General features: G+C 49.3%; 3 protein-coding genes and 1 long non-coding RNA gene across 9 annotated transcripts in view; 2 read left to right on the forward strand and 2 right to left on the reverse strand.

Moving 5' to 3' along the window:
* tns2a (tensin 2a) overlaps positions 1-12,137 on the forward strand; it is a 51,006-nt gene extending 38,869 nt beyond the window's left edge. For 5 of the 6 annotated variants that reach the window (XM_030118050.1, XM_030118055.1, XM_030118054.1 and 2 more), the window contains 18 exons: positions 211-294; positions 1,601-1,713; positions 2,069-2,129; positions 2,220-2,295; positions 2,382-2,511; positions 3,971-4,036; positions 4,179-4,295; positions 4,379-5,908; positions 6,120-6,285; positions 7,272-8,302; positions 8,389-8,520; positions 8,614-8,709; positions 8,809-8,886; positions 8,961-9,038; positions 9,137-9,305; positions 9,379-9,447; positions 9,682-9,711; positions 10,172-12,137. In XM_030118050.1, coding sequence (XP_029973910.1) covers positions 211-294; positions 1,601-1,713; positions 2,069-2,129; positions 2,220-2,295; positions 2,382-2,511; positions 3,971-4,036; positions 4,179-4,295; positions 4,379-5,908; positions 6,120-6,285; positions 7,272-8,302; positions 8,389-8,520; positions 8,614-8,709; positions 8,809-8,886; positions 8,961-9,038; positions 9,137-9,305; positions 9,379-9,447; positions 9,682-9,711; positions 10,172-10,310 — 4,165 coding nt within the window. In that variant the 3' untranslated portion in view covers positions 10,311-12,137. The remainder of the gene's footprint in view (positions 1-210; positions 295-1,600; positions 1,714-2,068; positions 2,130-2,219; positions 2,296-2,381; positions 2,512-3,970; positions 4,037-4,178; positions 4,296-4,378; positions 5,909-6,119; positions 6,286-7,271; positions 8,303-8,388; positions 8,521-8,613; positions 8,710-8,808; positions 8,887-8,960; positions 9,039-9,136; positions 9,306-9,378; positions 9,448-9,681; positions 9,712-10,171) is intronic. The other variant, XM_030118052.1, reaches the window with a different exon arrangement.
* Positions 12,138-12,206: 69 nt separating this feature from the next.
* Positions 12,207-18,694, reverse strand: LOC115407637 (transmembrane protein 106C-like). The gene is made up of 7 exons (XM_030118056.1): positions 18,138-18,694; positions 17,548-17,611; positions 17,291-17,450; positions 16,710-16,850; positions 14,088-14,137; positions 13,959-14,012; positions 12,207-13,411 (listed from the first exon to the last, which is right to left on the reverse strand). The coding sequence occupies exons 1-7, from the start codon at positions 18,349-18,351 to the stop codon at positions 13,273-13,275; spliced, it is 822 nt and encodes a 273-aa protein (XP_029973916.1). The 5' UTR covers positions 18,352-18,694; the 3' UTR covers positions 12,207-13,272.
* A 516-nt stretch (positions 18,695-19,210) lies between these two features.
* On the reverse strand, positions 19,211-22,807 carry LOC115407464 (PTB domain-containing engulfment adapter protein 1). The gene is made up of 6 exons (XM_030117810.1): positions 22,760-22,807; positions 22,616-22,687; positions 21,869-21,967; positions 21,641-21,778; positions 19,381-19,485; positions 19,211-19,276 (listed from the first exon to the last, which is right to left on the reverse strand). The coding sequence occupies exons 1-6, from the start codon at positions 22,805-22,807 to the stop codon at positions 19,211-19,213; spliced, it is 528 nt and encodes a 175-aa protein (XP_029973670.1).
* On the forward strand, positions 19,506-21,533 carry LOC115407638 (uncharacterized). Its single transcript, XR_003933652.1, has 3 exons — positions 19,506-19,974; positions 20,398-20,775; positions 20,857-21,533. It is a non-coding gene; the product is annotated as an uncharacterized LOC115407638 (long non-coding RNA).
* Positions 22,808-23,872: the final 1,065 nt, after the last annotated feature.

A 23,872-nucleotide genomic window follows, 5' to 3' on the forward strand; every position in this document is an offset into this window, starting at 1 on the left:
GATTTAAAACTTGATGCGAACGCGTTTTATATTTAAATCAAGCCGATAAGTGGTTTGATGGATGAAGTCCGGCATTGGGTGGAGGAGCAGCAGAGGAAAGGGTTCATCCTGTGGGCCGTGAGCAGCTGCGTCCTCCTCCGTCTGCTGGAGTCCCACGCTGGAAATCATATCTGGAGTCGTGTGTGTGTGTGTGTGTGTGTTTCCTCGCAGGGCGGACCAGGCTCTCAGTACTCTGGCCATGAGGAAGTTCTGTGAAGATAAGGTGTCCTCTTCCCTGCAGCCGTCCCAGAACAGGTACGATGGGAGGGGGAGCTGGAAGAGGGTGGAGCTTCTTCAGGGTTCTCCCTTCCTGGATCCGTTTTCAGGATCTGGAAAGAGAAAAAGTTCACGTATATTTATCAGAGAAAACCCACCACACTGGTGCTGAAGACTCGAGCTCCTTGATCTGTTATTGTTCATCTGTGTTTTCTTCCTCATGCTGAACGTCTGAATCTATCAAGAGGCTGGAGGAGCACCGAGCTGAGGCTAATCGGATTAACTTTTTATCTAAAGTCAAAAAGTTGGCTGCAAAAAAGCATTTTTCATCAAAAAGAAAAACACAACACGTTTCATAAAATCCTCTGGGAACAAGTTAGCGTCTTAACACTTCAGCTCCCTCATCAGAAAAATCAACGAGATTTTCTTCTTTTCGTCTTTAGTTCACTGTCTGTTCTCACATCACTGTTTCACTCAGGCTTCATAACTTTTCAGACTGTTTTCCTAATAGAGAACGCTCCTCTTGACTCAAACTGCTATTAGAAGCTGCCAAAGTGATGATTTGAAAGTAATTTTTATTTTGAAAGTTTGATTTTGACATGACTGTTCAGTTAAAATCATAAAGACAGTCACTCACTGAAGAAATAAAGACATTTTAAAAGATTTCAAACATTAAGTCTGTTTTATATTTGAACATGAAACATGAATTCCGCGGTTCTCAGTTTCCTACAGAGGTTAACAGTCCCTCACATTCATGAGCAATTCACTCTTCTAATTATTCAGGCATTTAAAAGCTTCTCTCCTCTTCGTATTCCTGGTCAGCAGAGATGAATCTGTCCCGTTCAAAGTGTTTGAGGCGGCCTTCTCTCTCGGGTTGATCCAGGTTTTACCAGGAAAGAAGTGTGAACTGAGTCAACACTGGAATCGATAAAGCTCTCAGTATTTCTGTCGAAGTCGTCTGATTACAGATTAGACTCTAATCTGCTTTTTATCCCTGGAAAAACAGAGCAGCAGTGATCCGCTGGTTGAATAATTTGCCAAACATAACACCTTATCATTAGAGTTTGCTCCTTGATGGCTTTTTTTTTTTGGAAAGCCGACTGAAAATCCCTGCTGGCTTTTTATCAAAGGAGCCCGAGTCCGGCTGACTTGGAGGTTTCCCGCAGAGCGCCGCCGCCGTGACGCACTCTGAAGCTCTGAACAGCCGCTGCATTTCATAAGAACATTTAGTGAAAAGTCAAGGGGTCAGGAGGAAAGTCTCCGATGAAGCCGCTGCTTCCTGGAGCTCGCTTCAGATGGATATTGATCCAGCTGGTGATGAGCACCGCTGCTCTTCCTCCTCCAGGTATATCTATTACTTCGGGGGCCTTCTGTCCGGGGCCATCAAGATGAACAGCAGCCCTCTCTTCCTCCACCAGGTTCTCATCCCGTCACTCCCTAACTTCCAGGGAGAAGGAGGTAATTATTCAGTTATCAGTTCATCCATTCATCCCACATTAACATCAACTTTTTCAGCACGATACGCCAAAGATATTCTGCTTCACATGTAAATTCCGGTCAGTTCAAACTGGAGAAGCGTCGTCCCGGTGGAGTTACTCCCCAGGTTTAACCTCCGAGCCACAGAAACAGTTCCTCTTGTTTGTCTCCCTGAATCGCAGCAGCAGCAGCGTTATTGAATTCCCTCACACACTCACGTCTTCACTCACTCCCTTGTTTGTCTTTAATCTGATGAGCGTGTCCCGGAGGAGGGGACGCCACTCAGCACATTCCTCCATGTTGGCCGTGTCCGAACCGTTTCCTCCCGTCCTTCCAGGTTACTTCCCCTTCGTGAAGATCTACCAGTCCATGCAGCTGGTCTACACTTCAGGCATCTAGTGAGTCCGCCATGTTTCTCCCAGAATCCAGTCCTCCTTTCTGAGTTTGCGGCCGTGTTAGACGTGTTTTTGTGCTCGTTCTGCCTGCAGTGACCTTCAAGGAACCGGCGGCAGACGCCTGAGCGTGACCATCGAGCCGGCCCTGCTGCTGAAGGGAGACATCATGGTGAGTTTTGCCCCAAAGATTCGACAAAGACTCGCACGTTTACGGCTCAGGCGCGTCATCGTCCAGCGTGGCTTCCTCCCCCGCAGGTCAAGTGCTACCACAGACGGGCTCAGACGGCAGACAGGGACACCGTGTTCAGACTGCAGTTCCACACCTGCACCATCCACGGGTCCCAGCTGTGGTTCGGCAAAGGCGAGCTGGACGAGGCCTGCACCGGTGAGGCGGCCCGCTCAGCAACACCTGAAAAAACAAGGACGATACAGGCACATTAGTCATGTTTGTTCAGCTTCAGCACCGTAAATCCCCGTTCCAAGCATGCGCTGCAGATTCTACTCACCAGAAATGAGAGATTTTCCCATTTCATTAGGAATAAATTAGATAATTTTGAATCTGGTGGCAGAAAAGCTTGAAATAATTTAGAAGTGGTCTTGATCATTTCCCGTCTGAATCTGCCGAATAAATGTTATTGCTCTCATGAAGGAAAAGGTGAAACTAGTGTTGAATCATAAGTAAACCAAATGCTCCATGAATCATGTCTTTTATAAAGACTTAGTGAACGGTTCAGTGATTTGCTGAGATTTCACTCTCAGTCAGCCACGGCACACAGGTTTGTTGGATTTGAGAATCTTCGCAATGTTTTCTTTGGAAATAGAAGTTTTTAGCATAAAACCAAGGAGGATCATGTTGGATTTTGACAAAGATGTCAGTAAAAGTATTCTCCCTGGGACAGGCTACAACAAGAAGTCACAGTGAGGGTTAAAGTTAGGAAAAAGATCAATGAGATCAGAGAGACTGTTTATCAGTAAATGTGACGTTCCTGGGGGAGCATTTAGTATTGATATCAATAAGTCTGGTTACTGTGGCTGTGGAGTATTGATAGATCATCGAAAGTCAAAAAATATTCAGAAAACATGAACTATTCTGTGCAGATGTCAGAGAGTGTACGTTGATTTTCATTAAATAGTCTCCTTATTACGGTACGTTTTACAAAATATATCCAACATCAACAAGAAAAGTGTAGCTGTAGTATAGTTTATTTACTCTGCAGCTGTTTCCACAGCATTAATAAATGATATCGCTCCATAAGCCTGGTTTTTGAAAGCAGGACTCTTAAAAATCGTCATTGGAGCAGAATCTGTCAGCGGCGGTCAGATAATCACCGCTTGCGTCTTGTGGGCGGCGTGTTCATAACACTGTGGTTGAATAAAGACCCTAATTGGAGCCGCTCAGTCCCCGTCCTGGACGCAATAGCAGCTCCCCAGAGAGGCTGCAGCTGTGTGCCGCACCGTGTCTCTAACTGTCCTCTAATGAGGGTTTATCTGATCTACACCTCCATAATGGACATCACTCCATTTCCTCCCCGGTTTGGCTTTCTGTCAGACAGAAGAATTTACACGCATTCACCAGATGAAACATCACAAACGGACATCAACACGTCCTTTACGGTGGCTCCATACAGGACAGGACACATCTGTGGAAGGTATCAGTCTGCATGGTAAACAGCAGGGCTGCCGAAACCCACATCTCAGAGGCACGGGACATAAATCTGGGTCTCATGTGGAGATGTCCTTTACATTAGAGGACCGTAAACGGGTGGATGTAGGATTAGTATGTGACAGGCTCTTTGAAAACACAGCTCTGTTTTGTTCAACATTTTTATTTTCCTTCTCGTCAGACGAGCGTTTTCCATCTGATGCCACCGTGGAGTTCGTCTTCTCCTCCGGACCCGAGAAGATCAAAGGTTCGCTGTTCAGCATAGAGCGGGTCAAAACAATGAAAAAAAGAATAGTACTAAAACCTAGCAGTTAGCATTTTCTTAAATTATTTATAGTCCAGATTAAGGAAAGAAAGAAAAAGAAAGCCTTTGATTTTTCTGTTCTCAGGCCGTGAATACCAGAAGAACGACCCAGCGGTGACCGTGGACTACAACACGGCGGATCCAGTGGTCCGCTGGGATTCCTACGAGAACTTTAACCAGCGCTACCAGGACAGCCTGGAAGGTAAGTCACCTAGCGATGCAGGTTTTCCTGGATCAGGTCCAGACCAGTGCTGACCCGTGGCTTCCTGTGGTTTCCTGTCTCAGACATCGCCCACACCAGGGGGCCTCTGGACGGGAGTCTCTACGCTCAGATCAAGAAGCGCCGGGGTCCCAGTTCCGGTTCCTTCACCTCCACCAACGGCAGCAGCCCGGGGGGGGGCCTGGCCGAAGACCGGCCCGACCACCTGTACCCTCAGGGCTCTGACTCCGCCCTCTCCGCCCACTCCCTCCATTTGACCCCGTCGTCCATCCACCACGACCGCCAGGAAGAGCCCGTCCGTCCCCCGCCCCCCACCCGGCAGGAGAGGGAGGAACTGGAGCGCCTCCTCGGGGGAATCGAGGGGAACCCGGACGGAGAGCGGGAGACCGCCATTCTGGACGACGGGGACTCTCTCCCGTCGGAGCGGACCGGGACGCTGAGGCTGAGTCGGTCCTGCTCCTGCCGGGACGGCTACCGGTCCCAGCGCTGCGCCGAGCCGGGCTGCGACCGCACCCTCCTGATGCCCAACGGCTACTGCCTGGACCGCGCCCCCGGCACCAACGGCCACCACGGGGCGGCGCCGGCGGCCAACCCCAGCCCCGCCGCCCCTCCGTCGCACATGGATCTCTGCCAGCACTACAGCCCCCACCCCCACCAGTCGCTGCCTCCCCCGGACCTGGTGTGGGACCGGCAGAGCGGCCCCCCGCACTACCTGCACCGGTCCTGCTCCGAGACGCCGCCGTCCCGGCACGTCTGTCCGTACCCGTCGCCCGACATCGCCCCTCACCCCCACGGCCACCCGCTGCACCACCCGCTGTCCGCCCCGGGCCGCCTCTGCTGCCGAGACGACGACTACCCGCCGTACCACCACCCGCACGGCCACCACCACCCCCACCCGCACCACGCCAAGCCCGCCGCCAGCCCCACCTACCACGACATCATGGTGATGGACGGCCTCCCGCCGCCGGCCTGTCCCTGCAGGGACTGCAGCCTGCGGAGGGAGGACTCCGCCCCCTACCACAGCCTGAGGCTGGATCGCGTCGACAGCTACCACTGGGACCGGGAGGCGGAGCTTCAGCAGAGAGAGGCGGGGCTCCGGAGGGCCAGGGAGGCGGAGCTGCACTGGGAGCGGGACCCGGGTCCGAGGCGGGGCCGGGAGCTGTCCCTGCACTGGGAGCGGGACAGGGAGGCCGAGCTGCAGTGGGAGCGAGACAGAGAGGCGGAGTATTGGCACAGGAGAGCCACGGTGGCGTCCTACGGCCCTCCGGACCACGGCCTTCCGGCTTTCACCTTTGACCCCTTGCCGTCGGGTCACCCGGCTTACCCGGAGGCCTCCAGGTCGCACGCCCACTCCCACCTGGACCTGAAGTACAGCAGCAGCAGCAGCGGCTACCAGACGCCGCGCCAGGTCTGCCCCTGCTCGCCCTACCAGCCCTCGCCGTCCGAGAGCCGGGGCTACGCCTCGGGCTACCAGTCCGAGTCCACGTCCCCCCTGCCCCCAGCGTCCTCCATGACGGGGCCCTGTAGCCACGGCAACGGCCACCACCACCACCATCCAGACTCCCAGCAGTCGTACAGCTCTGACTCACACACCGGTGAGTCACGCCGAGGCGGAGACGCTCAGTAACGTGTTTCCTTTCACAGGAATACAGAGGGAATCAATTATCCTGAACCGGTGACTCCATGCTCTGAAAACCAGTGTTTCCCTCTCCAGATGCCTCACATGTTACTCACACACTGCCTCTTATCGCCAGCGTAGATATAAATCACACACAGTGTTGTTTCTTGGTCCTCTTCTCCTCCCAGACGGCCTCCGCAGCTCCGGCGAGAGCGTGGGCTGGAGGGATCACATTACCCAGGGTTCCTTCAAGAGGCCCCACAGAGACGCTCACGCCGCATGCTCCACGCCGTCCGACATGTCCGGACCGCCCACCCCCGTGCACACCAGCAGCCCCCTGCGCACACAGGAGAGGTAGTCCACTGGGCGGGGCCAGCAGGCCACAACATGCAAGCAAAGTCGTGCAGATGTACAATCCCAAATAACAGAATCAAAATAAAAGGATGCCTTCATCTGTAGCTCACCTGCTTAAAAACAACATAGCAAAGAACTTTCTCTGGACAAAATTGCAAAAAAAAAAAAAAAAAAATTGTGATTTACAAATAAACAAATGACTGCAAAAATAGAGTAAAAGTTTATTTCTCAGCTCAGATTTCAGGAAAACTCCAAGATTTCATCATCTGTGGTGAAGAAAACCCAGTTACAGTATCCTTTCCAAGAGACGGTGACGATCCAGGTCGGAGCCTGCAGCACTGCAGACATGAGAAACTTTCACACAAATCAAGCTGCATGACTCTAAAATAATCACATGGTTGAAAGAAGATAAGTCACTCAAACTGGCCAACAAAGCCAACGAAATGCTAGAAAAACAGAAAGGGGTCAAGAAAACATAAAAAATTACCACAGAAATCCACAAAGTAGCAATAAAATTGTGCAAAGTGGCCACAAGGAATTCAAAACGACCTCGAAAACAAAAGTGCCACACAAACACACTAACTCTTCCAAGACGAAACCTTTGTGGGTTATTTTTAGTGCACTTGGCCTTGATCCTGAGTTACCAAGATATCCACGTCTGAAGCAACGTACGTTGTTTTTAGGAGAAAAGCGTCTGAGGAGAGACTTTGAGGAGGCCAGGGAAACTTCAGACCTGATTCTACAACAACAATATATCAGAAGTCGCACCTCGTCTTAGTTGTGTCATGTGATTTATGGTCAAATAAATCAGTACATAATATATCTGTGATCACTAGACTTTCACTTATATATGCCTTTTTTTTCTTCGGTTGATTGATAAGGTGGTAAACGTGTTCTCATGGTGTGTGTGTGTGTGTGTGTGTGTGTGTGTGTGTGTGTGTGTGTGTGTGTGTGTGTGTGTGTGTGTGTGTGTGTGTGTGTTGCAGCCCCGGCCCAGGAGGAAGGGAATACGACATCCGGACGACAGACATCATCGACTGTGACGGCGAGACGTGTCCTCCTCAGGACGGACACCCCCCTGAGGGTAAGAGCCTCCAGGAGCCTGTGGAGAGCCCGGGCAGCAGGACTGAGCCGCCGGCTGCCAAAGACGCCGCCGTCCCGCCGGAGGCCCCCCACCTCTGCGCCGCGCCGACACCCGCTTCCCCCAGCACTCCCCGGCAGCATCACTGTAGCCCAGATGCCCCCGCCGAGAGGCACTGCCAGGCTCCGCCTCCTCCCGCCGCCCTGGATCCGCCCCCCCAGCCTCACTCCCCCGCCGCCAGTCCTTCAGACGCCCCCGCCGCGCCTCAGCCGGAACCGCACCCTCAAGGACCGGCTTTGCCGCAGGTCAACGGAGCTCCACCCAGCAGAGACCCCCACCTGGACGAACCCAAACCCAGCGGCGCCTCTACCTCCGAACCCCCGCCATCGTCCCCGCAGCCTGCGGCCAGCAGCACGGACGGCTCCCCCCTCTCGGAAACCCCGGTTCCCGGCTTCGCCACCCTGGGCAGGAGGCTGATGCTGGGCGGGGCGGAACCCCACCACCCCAACCACCCGCTGCAGCACGGACCCCCGCTCCACTACCAGCCCGCCGGCGAGCACGGGGGGGCCCCGGACCTCAGCAGGAGGCACTGCTACCCCGCCCACGCTCCGCAGCTGCACTCCGGCCCCCACTCAAACTACTCCACCATCTCCATCCCGCTGCCCCACCCTCAGCCGCCGCTGCCCGAGAAGCGGCACCCGCCCAACCACTTGGGTTCCCCCGGGGACGGGGCGAGGCCCGCCCCGCAGCCCGCCGGCACCGTCCAGCACCAGCACCACGTCACGTTCTCCCCCACCGTGGGGGAAATAGCACCACCCGGTGGCCAGAGCGATGAAGCGTCGTCTCTGGAGGCAGAAACTGCCACCAGGGTCAGCGTCAAGTTCGTCCAGGACAGCTCCAGGTTCTGGTACAAGCCCGGCATCTCCAGGGAGCAAGGTGAGAGCCGCTCACATTCCACACAATCTTTATTTAAACGCATTAGAAACAGTCAGTTCTGTTCCTAATCTGGTTTCACTTCACAGCCATCGCAGCTCTGAAGGAGCGAGATCCGGGAGCCTTCCTGATCAGAGACAGCAACTCCTTCCAGGGCGCCTACGGCCTGGCCCTGAAAGTGGCCACGCCTCCTCCTAACGTCAACAACCACAGCAGCAAAGGTCAAATCTCAGTTTTTCACCTGAACATCTTGTGACTTGTTCAGTGGATTTCCTGGAAAGCAGAAACTCAAACCAGTCGCTGTGATCTTGCAGTGAGCGACCCTCTGGAGCAGCTGGTCCGGCACTTCCTCATAGAGACCGGCCCCCGAGGAGTCAAGATTAAAGGGTGTCAGAATGAGCCTTACTTCGGTCAGTTTGTAACACATTTTGATCTGTTGACCTGGAGAACTATCCTCTCCTCCCCTCTGAGATGAACTGAGGACGGTGGTGTTTGTGTGTGATCCATAGGGAGCCTCTCTGCGCTGGTCTACCAGCACTCCATCACCCCCATCTCTCTGCCCTGCGCTCTGAGAATCCCAGAGAAAGGTGACTTCCTGCCTCGTACCGGAATCGCTTCACGCCGTTTCCGTTGCTGAGCGTGTTGTTTGTGTCTGTTTCAGATCTCATCGGGGAGGTGCATGAGGTGCAGCCGGTCAGTAACATCAGCACAGCTGCAGACCTCCTGAAGCAAGGGGCAGGTAAATCCTCCACCCTCCGCCTCAACATTTTTTATTCGACTTTGTTCTTTTTAGTGAATGTGGTTTACAGTCCAGCCCTTCCTTCCTTCCTCCCTCAGCCTGTAACGTCCTCTACCTGAATTCGGTGGAGACCGAGTCCTTAACCGGTCCACAGGCCATCGCCAAGGCCACGGACGCCACGTTGGGCCGCAGCCCTCGACCGTCCGCCACCGTGGTCCAGTTCAAGGTGACGTCGCAGGGCATCACCCTGACCGACAGCCAGCGCAGGTAGGAGACACTCCACGGTCACACGGCACGGCCGGAGCTCCTCTCCTCACCGCTTCACTCTTCCCCCTGGCAGGGTCTTCTTCAGGCGACACTACCCCGTCAACAGCGTGACCTTCAGCAGCATCGATCCAAAGGACAGGAGGTGGGAAACTCACCAGGGGGCGCTCAGCTGAACCCAGCAGCGGGATCACTCACTGCACTGTCCCTGTCCCGGCATGGCCTGCTCCTGAGCGCAGGGCGTTCAGTTACGGTGCATGAGGCCGGCTCGTTCACTGCGTGCGAGCATGGCGGCTGTGGCTGACGCCGCTTGGTTTCTCCGCCTCTTTGCCTGTTTGGGTGTGTCTTAGTCCAGTTTCTCTCTCTCTCTTGGCTGTAGGTGGACTAACTCAGACAACACCGCTGTTAAGTAAGTGCTCTGTGTGTATGCGAGTGTGTGTTTGTGTGTGTGAGAAGTGGAGGATCTTCGTACTCTCTGCATGGCGTCAGGTTGCGTGTGAGCCTTGGCCAAAAGTCACTCCAGCGGACATGATTGAGTTAGTAGAGTCCAGTCCGCCATGACCCCGTGTTACATAACCGCCACATCAGGCCAACACACGCTGGCTAATTGCTGGAGGTTAGCATTGAGGTCATGCGATGAAGATGATAACCTCCACCTGACAGGTAGAAGTCGTCTTCAAATTGACACAAGATGAGTCGGAGCATGCTGCCTTACTAACCTCAAGGCCTGTGAAATAAACCTGCTGATCATCAGCATAAGACCTGTACACACTGGATCTTCTCTTGGCGCGGCGTCCTCACCCCCCTGGGTCTGATCAGTCGCAGTCCTACTCCTCCTCCTCCTCACCTCCCTTCTTTGCTCCTCTCAGGGTTTTCGGTTTTGTGGCCAAGAAACCCGGCAGCGTGGCGGAGAACGTGTGCCACCTGTTTGCTGAGTTGGACCCCGAGCAGCCCGCCATCGCCATCGTCAATTTCATCAACAAGGTGATGCTGTCCCAGCGCCGGTAGACGGAGGGGAAGAGGGTCGCTGCCTCGCCCGGATCACACCCGCCTGTCAGGACTCCTCGGTTCTGACTTCATCTTGGAACTTTTTGTCACATGTGAAGTCTTCCTTTTCCACCTTTTCCAGCTTTTCCAGCGTTACAACTCCTCCAGAAGACGAGGAGGCTTCAGAGGAAGGCTAGCAAGCACGAACCAGGGGCCGCTGCCGTTTAGAGCTCAGATCTAACCAGGAAACGACTCACTGAGCAGCGTCTCCTCCGATGAGTTACTGATGAAGAAACAGAAAGCAGCCGCCTATGGTGGCCTGTGTGGTTGACAGATAATCCAAGTGGACCTCCAGGTGCCTGGAACGGGCTGCTATTACTGTATTTTTCAGACTGAGTCACGTTATTTTTTAGTTGTTTAACTGGTCATACAGTGTTAATATCAAAAAACACCGGTACATACCATCTGGAACCACTAGATGTCACTGTATGCCAGCAGAACGCTGCTACCGTACCACAGACAGACCTCCAGTATTACTGGATTCGACTGACAGAGTAAGACTAATGTCTGCAAAAAGAAAACCGTCTACGGCAGGAAGCGTTCAACAAAGGCTCATCATGGGCTACAAGCTGAGGAACAAAGTCACAGACGGTCCTGTAAGAAACGGACCATTTACATCTGGACCCGGGAAATAAACGAGACCTATACATGTTTTCATTTTTCTCTTCCTGACACATTATTATGGACTTTATAGTCTGGAAAATACAGTAATCTCTGTAACTTCCGGGTTTTGAGTCACTCATATTGAATGGATCTCCGTTCTTATGGAGCACAAAAGCAAAATGTTGCAAATTTAGTCACAAACAGTAAGAATAACCTGTGAGAATCAGATTTTATACAGACTCATTGCATGTTTGTTCGTTCCAAGCTTTCCTGGAACACCAGTAGCAGCGGCTATGGTTTTAGCGTGCTAACGCTAAACGATACCAAAACTTGGCAGAAACTCCAGAGAATATTTTTTTAATGTATATCTCTTGATAAAGGAAAAAAAAACCTTGATTTAACAGAGTTGACAGTCTCTCCCCTTTCCCGTGGAGCTGCTTGGAGTTTGTCGTCTTGCTAATATTCAGTGTTTGAAGATGCTACGCGGCTAAAGCCCCTGAGTCGACGCTCGCTCATCTTCTTCCTCCGTCAGAGTACATTTCCTTGCACTGTATTAAAAAAATGACCAAAGCCTGGACGGCGTGGTGTTTCTGGAGGTTTTGGGATGTTTGTACAGCAGATCTTTAGCACTCTAATCACGGAGGACAATCCTGTTCGTACACGCTCACTCTTTTCACCGGAGCGAAGGAGGAAACTCCACCGAGGGTCAACCGGAAGTTTCTGACCTGCCAGCAGTATGTGTGTATGTGTGTGTGTGTGTGTGTGTGTGTTAGTATGAGTGTGTGTGAGGGTAAATCGAGGTAAAGATGAGCATGTGTATCAGGGGGAAAAAGCAGCGAAGACAAAGAAACAAACAAACCAGACGGTCGTACTTAACCAAAGAGAAAGCACTCTGGTATTAATAAGCTTTTTATCTTGCTTTATATTTTTGTACTTATTTTGTACTCTGCATTCATTTAGTGTTGCCTTGTTCAGTAGAAAGGAGAAAAAAAAACAACAACTACAGCGATAATATATATTGTGGTCGGTTTTCTTGTTGATCTCTATATTATGTAGTAATATATTTTCACATGCAGCTATAGGACAACATTTAAAGACAAAAGGACACATTTGTATGTTTGAGAAGGATATTCTGCTATTTTATATGTAAAAACATGAAGAATAAAAAAGTAAACTGAAGTGTTACAAGGAGTGTGTGTTCATTTTGTGTCAACTTCCAACTTAATCTTTAATTTAACTTGACCCGACAAGACAACAACAAAAAACAAGCATTGGGGTTTTATTTTCCTTTTATTTTCAATCCCTTTAATTCACTTTCAGAAACAGAATCAAGCTTGAAAATAAGTGCTTTGGATAAAACAACCAGCTGCAGCAGCTGCTCCTTCAAATCAAGTCTTACAGCTCAGTTTCCAGAAGCGTCCGGACCGTTGGGTACAGTGAAAGACTCGGAGGTTAAAGCCCTTAACAGGAGGAGAGAACCGTTTTTCCCTGATCCAATACAAAGTGAGAACATTGGCTCCAGTTTGCAGGTGAGCTTAGAGGAACAGTGTGAGGAGACGAAGTACCAAGAAATGACTTTTCAAGTCATTTAAAAACTAAATGTTCTAGTTTCTAACTCAAGACAAGAAAGAAAAAAAACTTTCAAGGTGCAAAAAGAAAAAAAAAACGAGGAGAGTTGGGAACTTTGAGTCTGATGGAGAAACGACCCCGACGGCTCTGAAGAACCAGAATCAATCCTCCAGTATCAGGATGGACCAGAACCCAAAACAAACCATTTTGTCCAAACCCCTACTAAATACCCCTTATCCCTAACTACCCCCTAATCCCCAATCAACTAAACCGTCATCCACTTTTTTACCTGAAATCTTCTTTAATATAAAGAATTTAATCCCACCCGCCCAAACCTCAGTCTAACCGATTACCTGCAGTGACGAACCCAGAACTCTAATCACAACACGACTCGCTGAAGCAAAGAGCTGGAATCTCTCTAATCCCTAATCCTGACTTCAAATCCAACAAACGATCACATCAGCCAAGCTTTCCACCTCTAATCCCTGAAAACAAGCCGTCTCACGAAGCCACAACCTGAAGTTAATCCTGATCCCGCGACTCTATCCTCAGAGAGTAAAGTGAACCCGCATCAGGAATCGAACCCCAGACCTGGAGTGGGCGTGTCTTATGGTGACGGTCTGGGTGTAAAAAGCCAGTAGATGATTCCTGCCTGTTAGAACTCACACTCTGCTGCCGTGTGTTCGCTCTAGAGTTCAGTGTAAAAGCTCAGAGACTCAGACGTCTTCGGTGTTCGCCGCCACCGCCGCCCTCACGGGGCGTCCGGCGAGGAGAAGAGTCCGTGTTGGGCCGCCGCCCGGTACGTGCTGTTGGAGCCGCAGTCGATGTAGCGGTACGCCTCCAGGCTGTTCTGGGACGTCCTCACCATGTAGGAGGTCTTCACCGAGGTCCTGCGGCAGAGAGGGAGACGCTGAGCTGCAGCCCGTCATGGCGTCCTCCTGTCCTCCCGTCTCAGCAGCGGCAGGGCTGAAACAGGAGGACGTCTGAACGTCTGAGCAGCTGTGTGTCGCCACAGGACGGCGTCGAGCCGCTTCCTGGGCGTGCGGAGGAAGAAGCTGCTATTAAAAGATGTTCACGGTTTCACTGACAAATTTGAGGAAGTGGCTGCTGAGCAGCGTCTCGGTTTAGAAAGACATCAGCTGGAAGGAAGCCGATTCAGAACGTCTGAAGAGTAATACGCTCAATAACATCCCAACAAGTCAGGAAATGGGAATAATAATGTTTTAACTATTAGAGAAATGGCAGTCCTGTTCAATTTAAGCTAAATTTCTATTTAAGCAATTCTTTAAATAGGGCTTTAAATCTTGAGAAACTTTCCATCGAGATATTTTATGTTTGTGAAGCAAAAGTCTTGATATTGTGTTTCACGTGTTGACCTTTGGCCCCGGTGACCTCTGCCCCCCTCCCACCAGGTCGTCTGCTTGAGGAGACACTTACTGCATGAAGACCACGATGTTGTGCACCTTGATGCTGGGCATGGTGCAGAACTCACTGAAAGAGAAGGTTCACTGGGGTCAGTCCGGCTGCCGCTCCTCACTGGGAGGGTTTGGAGCAGCAGACACTTACTAGACGTAGGGGGCGCTGCTGCCGATCTCCACGCTCACAGTGTAGTTCACCTGCAGGAGACGGGCCAGTTAGAATTCAGCTGCTGTGTTCGTGTTAAGAACAGTTGTGGCCAAAAGTTTTGAGAATGACGCAAATTTTATCTTTCACAAAGTCTGCTGCTTCAGATTTTATGTTTGCAGATAGTCCAGAATGTTAGGAGGAGTGATCAGCTACACTGCAGTTCATTAACTTCATCCACTCAACTCAACTTTATTTATATAGCACTTTAAAAATAACTAAAGCTGGCGCAAAGTGCTGTACAAAGACACAAATATACAAAAGTGCAAGAGTAAAACACATTAAGAATAAAGAACACAAAACAAACAACAACAAAAAAAAGACAAACATTAAAAAACCAAGTGCAGAGTCTCAGGCTGGGTTAAAAGCCAGTGAATTAAAAATGTGTTTTAAGATCTTTCTTAAAAATGGACGGTGAGGGGGCCTGCCTGATGGCAGTGGCAGCTCATTCCACAGCTTGGGTAGCCTGGCACGCCAGACTGTCTCTGCATGCTCAGGGATACATGGGGAAACAGTCTGGTACCGCGCCAATTGAATCTGACTTCTGCCGGGCCAATCACAGCCCACAAGAGGCAGGAGTTAGCGATGCGTCATATTACACCCCCCTCAAAACAATCATGGTGGCGGCCGCAACACAGCGAGCTTTTATCACGGCTCTGAAGTTTTGAACGAACTGAATTTGTGGCTGAAACCACAGCAGGAATCTGCTCTGAAGGCTTTTCTTTAACATCCAAATTCCACTGGACGCCAAAGCGCCGTGCCGCGTCCCAGAAGCGCCGGTGTTACGACGGATCACCAGAACGGAGGCGCGCGCCACGGCGCTGGTGATACTTCAGGTCGCCGCTTCTAAACGGCGTGGCGCTTCACCACGCTCCCGGTGTGGGTTGACTTCAGGAACAAGACGCCGGCACGGCGCTTAAGCATCGGGTGGAATTTGGGGGTAAAACGGACGTAAAACTCCATGCCATGATCCCATGTCTTGGACTACAAAATTACAACGGAGCGCTGCGTACAGCCTTGTTTCTTGGATTGGTTCTCTCCGCTCAATAGTCCCGCCTCTCGTCAGCCTGTTTGAAGTGCTGCGCCAGTGGTGCGGTACCAGACTGTCTTGTGTGTATAACACATGAAGTCAGTCTGGCATGCCAGGCTACAGCTTGGGGGCCACAACAGAAAAAGTTCCGTCCCCTCTGAGCTTATGCTTGGACCTGGGCACCTCCAGGAGCAGCTGATCAGCTGACCTGAGGCACCGAGCAGGAGTGTAGAGGTGAAGCAGCTCAGAGAGGTAAGGTGGGGCGAGACCATTCAGGGATTTAAAAACAAATAAAAGAACCTTAAAATGGACTCTAAAGGTCACAGGGAGCCAGTGGAGGGAGGCCAGGATGGGAGTGATGTGGTCCCTCTTGTGTCCTCCAGTCAGTAGCCGCGCTGCAGCATTTTGGACCAACTGGAGACGAGCGATGGACGACTGGCATAAAGTGCATTACAGTAATCCAGCCGAGATGTAATAAAGGCATGGATTATTCCACAAAACATTTCCACTGAATTTCAGAAGGTCCTCCGAGAGCAGCTTCTCCCAACCATCCAAGAGCAGTCTGCTGATGAGCGATGCCTTATCCAGCAAGATGGAGCGCCTTCCCATGAAGCAAAAGTACCATAATAACAAAACATAAAGAATGGCCAGGAAACTCCCCACATCTCACTTCTATTGAGAACTCGTGGTCAATCCTGAAGAGGCGAATGGACAAACAAAAACCCACAAATTCTGGCAAACTCCGAGTATTGATTATGCAAGAATGGACTGAAATGAGTCAGGATTTGGTCCAGAAGCTGAGTGGCGGCATGTCAGGAAGAACTGCAGAGGTCTCGAAAAAGAAGGGTCAACACTGCAAATGTTGACGAGTTGCATGAACTCAATAAAAGCTTTTGATACTTATGAAATGTTTGTAATTATATTTCAATACACCACAGAAAAATCTGAGAAAAACCCTGAAGCCTTGTGAAAATGTAATATTTGTGTCATTCTCAAAACTTTTGGCAACGACTGCAGATGGACAATAAGAACAATGTTTCGGTCCAGAGAGGCGTGACTCCCCGTCTTGGTACAATGTTTACTATAAACACAGCAGAAACCAAGGAGTCCGGCTGAAGCAGGGCAAAGTCTGAGCTGAGATAAAGAAGAACAAAAACAAGGCTCCTGCAGTCCCATGAGCAGCCAGTCACGTGTGTGACGTGTTCAGGCGCTAATTGCTGTGTGTCACTCCGCTGGACAAAGGTGAAACACTGCAACACGTTCACCACGTTTAGCTGTAGCCATGGAAACAAGACGCTCGGTGGAAACACGAAGCGTTCAGGGCTCATTTCAGTTCTGATCCACTCTAACCAGCCGCTTGGCCAGGCTGGAACAGAGCGTTCTGTTTTCCTGCAGACTCTCAAACTGAAGCAGAACAGTATCACGTGTTGCCGTGACGATGCCTTCCGTCTGCACAGCAGGAAGGGCCGCTTTCACAACCCCGACACCCCCGCCCCCCGGCTGAAAAGAGACAGCGGTGTTGCGTGCGCTCCTACCTGGCGCTGGCCGAGCGGCAGGATGCTGGTGACGTTGTCCAGCTGCCGCGCGCCGACCACCGTCTTCATGTAGAGCACCTGGCAGGTCACGCTGTCCACCAGCACCGAGAAGAAGTTGGGGTTGGTGAAGTTGATCACGCTCTGGGGACAGACACAAGGCCGGCAGTGTGAGTCGAGCTCACAGAGCACACACTCATCTCTCACAGCATCACATTGTTCACGTTAGAGTCTTGGCTCGGGACCGAGGGCAGCGAGGAAAACGCTCACACAAAAACACGCTCAGCCGCCACATTCTGGACACAATCCTGCTGATGGAGACATGTGAAACAAACAATTCACTAAACACAGACCGCAGTGTGACACACGGCGTTTCCACCACTGTGTTCAAGATCTGCAGAGTCTGTAAACGAAAGATCTGTGAACGTTTCACATCATCTGAAGATTGAGGCTTTCATGTGGTGAAGAGACGGAGCGATGCTGCAGCTCCGTCCTTCCTGCTGTTCTGTAGGTTCTCTCCACCTGTGGGCCTGATACAGGTTCATCTTATCTTCACCGTCTGACAGCGAGGCAGCTTCACGTACCGTCATGTTCATCTGGACCCTCTTGTTGGAGCGGTCGAAGCGCACCGTGACGGAGCGGACCCCGTCGTCCACCACCACCACGGCTCGAGGGAAGAGGAAGAAGGCCACCAGGGAGGAGGCCAGCAGGCAGAGCACCACCGACAGGACCACGTACAGCTTCCTGCAGGCCAGAGGAGGAAGCGGCGTCACTCTGAGGGTCCCACACGGCGGTGGGGGGGTGAGGGGGCTCGCCTCTGCCCAGGACACCTGCTACTCACGTTCTCTGAGGCTGCAGTCTCTGGTCACTGTACGGGATCAGAGCCACCAGCTCGTTCACTTGACCTGCAGATCAGTTCAGGGAAATTAAAACCAGCATTTCTACACCTCAAAGTAACTTCAAGGTCATAAAATACCACTAAAGTATCGGCTGATATATGGTAGCCTGCCATATCCAGCTAAAATGGATGTAAACAACATGGAATTAGAAATTTACTTTATCTAAAATTACCATAAAGTATTTTATTCCTGTAAAGCACAGTCTGATGTCCAGACTGATGATGAGTTTTCTGAAAGTTTTGAGAGAAGAACGGGAGGAATAAAACGAGAGATCAGAATAGATCAGTGGAGAGTTTTAGGACGTTAGGCCTCTACATCCCTGACCCGAGGACAACCATGACCCCCCCAGAACCACCAGGACAGAGACAGACTTTAATAAAACCTAAATACACCTGGCTCTGGGCGTGTCTGAGGGTTTCCACTGTTGGGATGTGAAACACACTCATCAGCTTCACCGGGTGTATTCAGCCAGAGACCTTGTCCAGACCTGGTCTAGGGTCTAGACCCTGGTCCTCCACCTGTCTCCACTCACCTGACGGGATCCGGCCCGTGCCCTGGCACGTCGGACACGTGATGCTGTCCCTGCCGGTGAACTCCACGTACGGGAACTGGGCGATGTCCTCCCTCCGGACCAGCCCGTCCAGGGACTCGTTATCGGAGTCTCTGTCCTCCGTCCCCCGGTCCGCGCCGCGCCGGCCCGGGAGCAGCGACAGGTTGCTGTCGCTGCGGGACCACCGCGCCCCCATGGCGGGTGGAAGGAAGGAAGGAAGTGTCAGCTAGTGGCCGCTCACAGGCGGGCGAGCGGGAGCCATGGACCGGGACCAGACCGGGACACCGGGGCGGCGGCTAACACCTCACGGGGCTAGCCGCTCCGCAAACACCGCCGTCCAACAGGTATCCAGTGGGGAGACCTCCACGTGGCTGGAGCCGCTTGTAGCTACACTGATATTAATACCACGAACTTTAAGCACCTTCCACACGGAGTGTACCCGGGTTGTACCCGGACTGAGCGGAGGGTTTGTCCCGGACGCGGCGACGCTTCTCTCCCGCTGTCACCGCCGACTGGAGCTTCACGTTGTGCTGCCTTCACGGAGCCTCCGGAAGTCTTTTGTGCGCGCGCTCGTCCGTCAACACGGTCGGTGCTATTTCCAACTCTGTGCGGCGTGTTGTGTTCCAATTTAAAAACCACACATTACAAAATACCAGGGTTTTATTTTTCCATCCCACTGATTTTATTATCTCCTCAGAGTAGCTTCCATCACCAACACCGGCTGTACATTGTGAAATGAAAATCAATATTTCCGAGCCATAGAGTTGAACATTGAACTCATCATCAGCCTTCCTCTTGACCGACAGCTGCTAATTGCGCAGCTCTCTGCTGCCCTCTGCTGTCGTAGTTTGGTTACTGCAGGTACATTATGTCCCTTCGGACGTTCTTACTACTCCAGCAGACTTTTACTATCTGTATTCACATTGTCTTCATTCATATCTTTATTCACATTATTCACATTTTCAACACGTTTCATTGTGCTGAAAATCTGAGGAAGGTTTCCAAAAGGAAAACAAATGTTTTATTGCAGAATCCCTGTATACATGCGTTCAACACTAAATGATGCTTTGTGCTGCAAGCCTTCTCTTCAGCTCATCGTTCTCTTTCTGCAGGACTTTATTCTGGAGAACAAGCAAAGAAAATACAACAGTCAATAGAGCCTTGCAAACATTTAATGCATAGGAGTTTATAATAATAATTAGAAGAAACGCATTCCATGCCTAACCTTATGTCTCAACGCCTCCACGATCAGGTCTCGGCCTCCTCTGACTTCCTCCTCCTTCTTGGAAGCTTGGAAAGCATCTCCGATCACTGACACCAGCACGTGACCCTGGACAGAGTTCAAAACTGAAGCATGGGGACTGTCTTCCTCTCATGTTTGCTGCTACTTTGTTTTCTGGGATCAATATCAGTCATCTGCTTGAACCCTAATACACCTTTTATTTTATTTATTCAAAACACACTTTTAGAATACAAGGAAAAGAACTAATGTGATTAAATAAGGTTTATCCTAAATCCTTGAGTGTTATGACAGTTGCAGACTATACAGAAAGATTACCCAGGTATTTAACCCTAAAACGCCAAACGTATCATATTTGATACATGAGTTTGTCAGCCCTCCACGTGAGCAGTGTGGAATTTTTTTGCCTGAAAAACCTGATGTATACAATCAGATACATGCAGTGCATAGATAAACCAACAGGGGGTAGTAAGTCACTCATTAGCGGTCCTTCCAGTGACACTTCAAGATTGCCATGAATCAGGAAGTGGACGCCGGTGGTTTTTGGAGAAGAACTTTGCCAAGTTTGAAAAGGTTAAGGTAAGAAAAACATAATTTTTTTTACTGAAACATCAATAGGAACAGTTACTGGGTTCATACAATGTGAAAAAACTTAAAATTTCATAATATATGTTTTAGTAAAACCGTGTTGAAAATGGTGTATCAAATTTGATACAGCAGGTATATAAGGTCATCAAACACTGAAACAGTCAATTATCATTTTTCTTGGATTTTTTGCATTATATAAAACATCAAGCAGTATACAGTCTTTTTGATTTTTAAATGAAATAATTTGGTATTTTTAGAGTAAATAGATATGTAACTTGGTATGTTATCGTGATTGATGACTAGTTCAGTGTTGCCATGATCTGATTTCTTGTAACTTCCTTTTGCTTACTGCTTTACATAATAAACTGATAAAACTAGAATAAAATCACAATCTTTTGTTATGTGTGTTTTTAGATGGCCAAAAAATACAGTGCTGAAGATGCTCTCAAAATGATTATGGATGGGAATTCAAGTGACATAGAGCAGATACAGGAAGATGATGATGATGACGATGATGTGGAGGATGAAGAATGGACTCCTACTGCAAAGATTGGGGAAACCTCAGATCGCAGTGATGAGGATGAGGAGGAAATCCCAGATAGTAGTGATGATGATAAAAGACCAGAAGTCCCAGAAGACACAATAAAATCAAGGGACACAACACTGAAGCAGTTGGCAAGGGGTAACATGAAAAGGAAGATATATCGGTGGAAAAGAAAACAGGTTGAACTTCCATCTGTCGAGTTGGTGCAATGCGTTGAGGAAGACTCTGAAGAGAGGCTTGACTGGATGGTACGAGGTTCGAAGATGGTACATTTACATTTGGTGACACACTGTTACAGTGGCAGTAATCAATGCATGGTTCTGTTACAGAAGAGACCTGGAGAAGCTGCAGCCCGGGGAGAAGCCCCTACCTCTTTCAGGTTTCAGGCTTCTGTTGGCACTGCCCTCACAAGGGCAGGAAAAGTCAAAAGGTGTGGCAGACCAATGACCTCTCCAGAAGCAACATCAACCCCTCCCCGAAAGAGGAAAACCACTGAGGTCCCCCCTGATGTGAGAAAGGATGTCATGAATCATTTTCCAACATGGGAAACCCGACAGAGATGCAAGAAGTGCACAGGCCACTTTACCCATGTGTACTGTCAGAAGTGCATCTTTGCTTGAACAAGGACAGAAACTGTTTTCAAGCCTACCACCATGCAAAGTGAAAAGGTCGTGAACCGCAAAATGGGTAAAAATAACTGAACGTTATGTTTTTCAGGCTTCCACCCAGTCAGTTCCATTGGTGGATTTCCAACTACTGCATTATGGCAGCACTTTGTATGTTTGGAAATAGACATTTGTTGGATTTGTTTTTGATTCATTATGTTTTTGTTTGTTCAGGGAAAAAAACAATCGCTAAGCATTGTGACCTGATGTATCAAATATGATACAAATTGAAACTCATAAATGGAAAATGATATTTGAAAAATTTTTTTTTTGTTTGTTAAGAGGGACTAATAAAGGCTCCAAGTTCAAAAAATTGGAATTTTCTGTCAATTATTTAATGGTTTGGGCTTTACAGGGTTAAAGCGTCTCACTGGAACGAGAAGAGTTTAACTTTTTATTGCCTGAATGTATGTTTGCAGTGTGTGAAGCTCGCCGCAGTCGTACTCACAAAGGTTTTGCTCTGGAACAGGTAACAGTGGTAGGTGTCCACCGCAGGGTGTTTGGCCACGAAGCCGAAGATTTTAGGAGAATTGGGCAGCACGGCGCAGAAGGACACGGTGCTGAGAGGGCAGGAGTACAGCAGGAACTGATGGAGGAGGTCAGAGGAGGACGTCAGGCTCGGAGGCCTCTCAGATACACTTTTAATCAAAAATCAAAGTTAATGTAGGCCCGTCACCTTGGTTTTTTTTTCCAAAATGTCAATTGCACTGACAGACAGGAAGACGTGGACTTTGCTCTTCTTTGCCTTCTTCTCTGTGGAGTAACTATCTGGCGTCTAGGAGCGAGATAACGGCAGAATAGCATGTTACATAACAGTGGGAATCTTTTTAAAGATCAAAATTATGATGGATAACAAGTCAGGTGATCCATAGCATGATTCACACTGATCCACGACCAGGAACAAAAATCTGGGCTCTTTTTCTCAAAAGTCATGAACTGATTCTTCAATTATGTAAGAATAAGGATTGTTTACTGCGCCGTGAATCACAGAAGGACGTCTAAAACAGAGAATATGATGTAATATACTGACATCCAGGTCAACTGTCATGTAAGTCTCTGAGTAAACAGGTGTACTAAAAAAGTATTTAAAAATTCTGAAGAAACACCCGAGATAAAATCAAAAAGTTCAAATAAATAAATAAAACATCAAAATACAACAACAACAACAATAATAATAATAATAATAATAATAATAATAATACAGAAAACTAGAAATGAAATTAAAATTTCTAAAAAAATAAAAGATCACTCAGAAAACACCAGAAGTGAAATAAAAACCTCCATTGAGACTGAACTCAAACGCCATTAGAAAACACTGTAAAACCGACTTAAAGCAAAGCAAAGACAAGTGGCAGTTCAGACTGGAGCGCAGGCGGCTCTGCTGTTTCCGGAGGTCATATTGGGGACATGAAGACAGGAAGACCTTCAGGTTTTGAACTGCTTCCTCCAGGATCTGCAGGCCTTCAGGACGGATCACCTCCACCCGGCCCAGGAACTGCAACACACCTGGAGTCATGAACAACACTCCCTACACACACACACACACGGCGATCAGAAAGGAGCCTACCTTCACCTGGAAGGAGATCTCATTGTCGCTGTCTGAGGTGTCGCTCATGTTCGCCTGTCTTCTCTCACTGAGGCCAGTCAACAGGTTTTAACAGCACAGATACACTCCAATCGGAGTGAATACACACCCTGGCCGGGCACAGTCAGCTTCCTGCTGCGATCCAGAGAGACGGGTGTAAAGTCTGGGAGGTTAATGAGTAACGGAGGAATCTTCCTTATTGTACTTCATCAAATATGCAGCCAGTTTCGGTTTATATGGATCTATAACTGGAGGATGTGAAAATAAAAAAAGGCTTCAAAAGAACTTAGTCTGGTTTAGACTGAAACCATACATGGTCTCGTGGAATAACCAATGATATTTTTAGGTATTTTACCTGTGATAAAGTCAATATGTTGTGTGAAATGATATTAGGTAACATTTAGAAATCCCTTTAAAATGTAATAACAAAGTAATATAAACATGAATAAGCTGCAATTCTTTAAATAAAGCCTCCAACAGATTTTGGTGTTAGCTTTTATGACATTATTGACTTAAAGTTATTATTGGCCATTATTACATTATTGGCTGCTGCAGATTCACACAATGTAATTCTGTTTCTAAAATATGAACATTTAGCAATCTGAAACTCCACCAGAGCAACATGTGAAGAGCTGATGAGGGGAACATGAGATGAAGAGTCTCCGGTGAGAACGCTTCCTGTCCTCACACTGGCAGGCTACCACAGCTGTGGTCAGACGTTTACGTGAAGAACTGAATGTCATGGTTCTCTTGAGTTTCCAGTTATTTCTGCAACTCTGAGTGACTGGAACAGACACTTCATTGACACAAAAAAAAAAACAGTGATGAAGTTTGGTTCTTTTTGACTTTATTATGGGTTAACAGAAAATGTGACCAAGGCTGCTGGGTCAGATCTGCTTCCTGGCGGCTCTCGGTTGAACTTTCACCCTCCAGACCAATCTTCCCTCTGCAGCAGGCGATAGTTTGCATTTCTTCTTGATGGTGGCAGCGACGGATCAGAACCATGCGCGTTATACTTAGTCGTTTGCACCGTTGCTCTTGGAACCTGCAGCTGCTTTGAAATGGCTCCAGGTGACTTTCCTGACTTCTTCAAGT

The sequence above is a fragment of the Salarias fasciatus genome, chromosome 20 (assembly GCF_902148845.1).
Source record: "Salarias fasciatus chromosome 20, fSalaFa1.1, whole genome shotgun sequence".
Classification (NCBI taxonomy): Eukaryota; Metazoa; Chordata; class Actinopteri; order Blenniiformes; family Blenniidae; genus Salarias; species Salarias fasciatus.

Excerpts from the sequence above, each read along its gene's own strand:
- LOC115407637 (XM_030118056.1), bottom strand. The coding sequence starts at position 18,351 with ATGGGGGCGCGGTGGTCCCGCAGCGACAGCAACCTGTCGCTGCTCCCG. Across the intron at positions 14,138-16,709 it reads TGCCGCTCGGCCAGCGCCAG|GTGAACTACACTGTGAGCGT; the intron begins GTAGGAGCGCAC and ends CGTCTCCTGCAG. Across the intron at positions 13,412-13,958 it reads AACATCGTGGTCTTCATGCA|GACCTCGGTGAAGACCTCCT; the intron begins GTAAGTGTCTCC and ends TCTCTGCCGCAG.
- LOC115407464 (XM_030117810.1), bottom strand. The coding sequence starts at position 22,807 with ATGAGCGACACCTCAGACAGCGACAATGAGATCTCCTTCCAGGTGAAG. Across the intron at positions 22,688-22,759 it reads AGATCTCCTTCCAGGTGAAG|TTCCTGGGCCGGGTGGAGGT; the intron begins GTAGGCTCCTTT and ends GGTGTGTTGCAG. Across the intron at positions 19,277-19,380 it reads TGGAGGCGTTGAGACATAAG|AATAAAGTCCTGCAGAAAGA; the intron begins GTTAGGCATGGA and ends CTTGTTCTCCAG.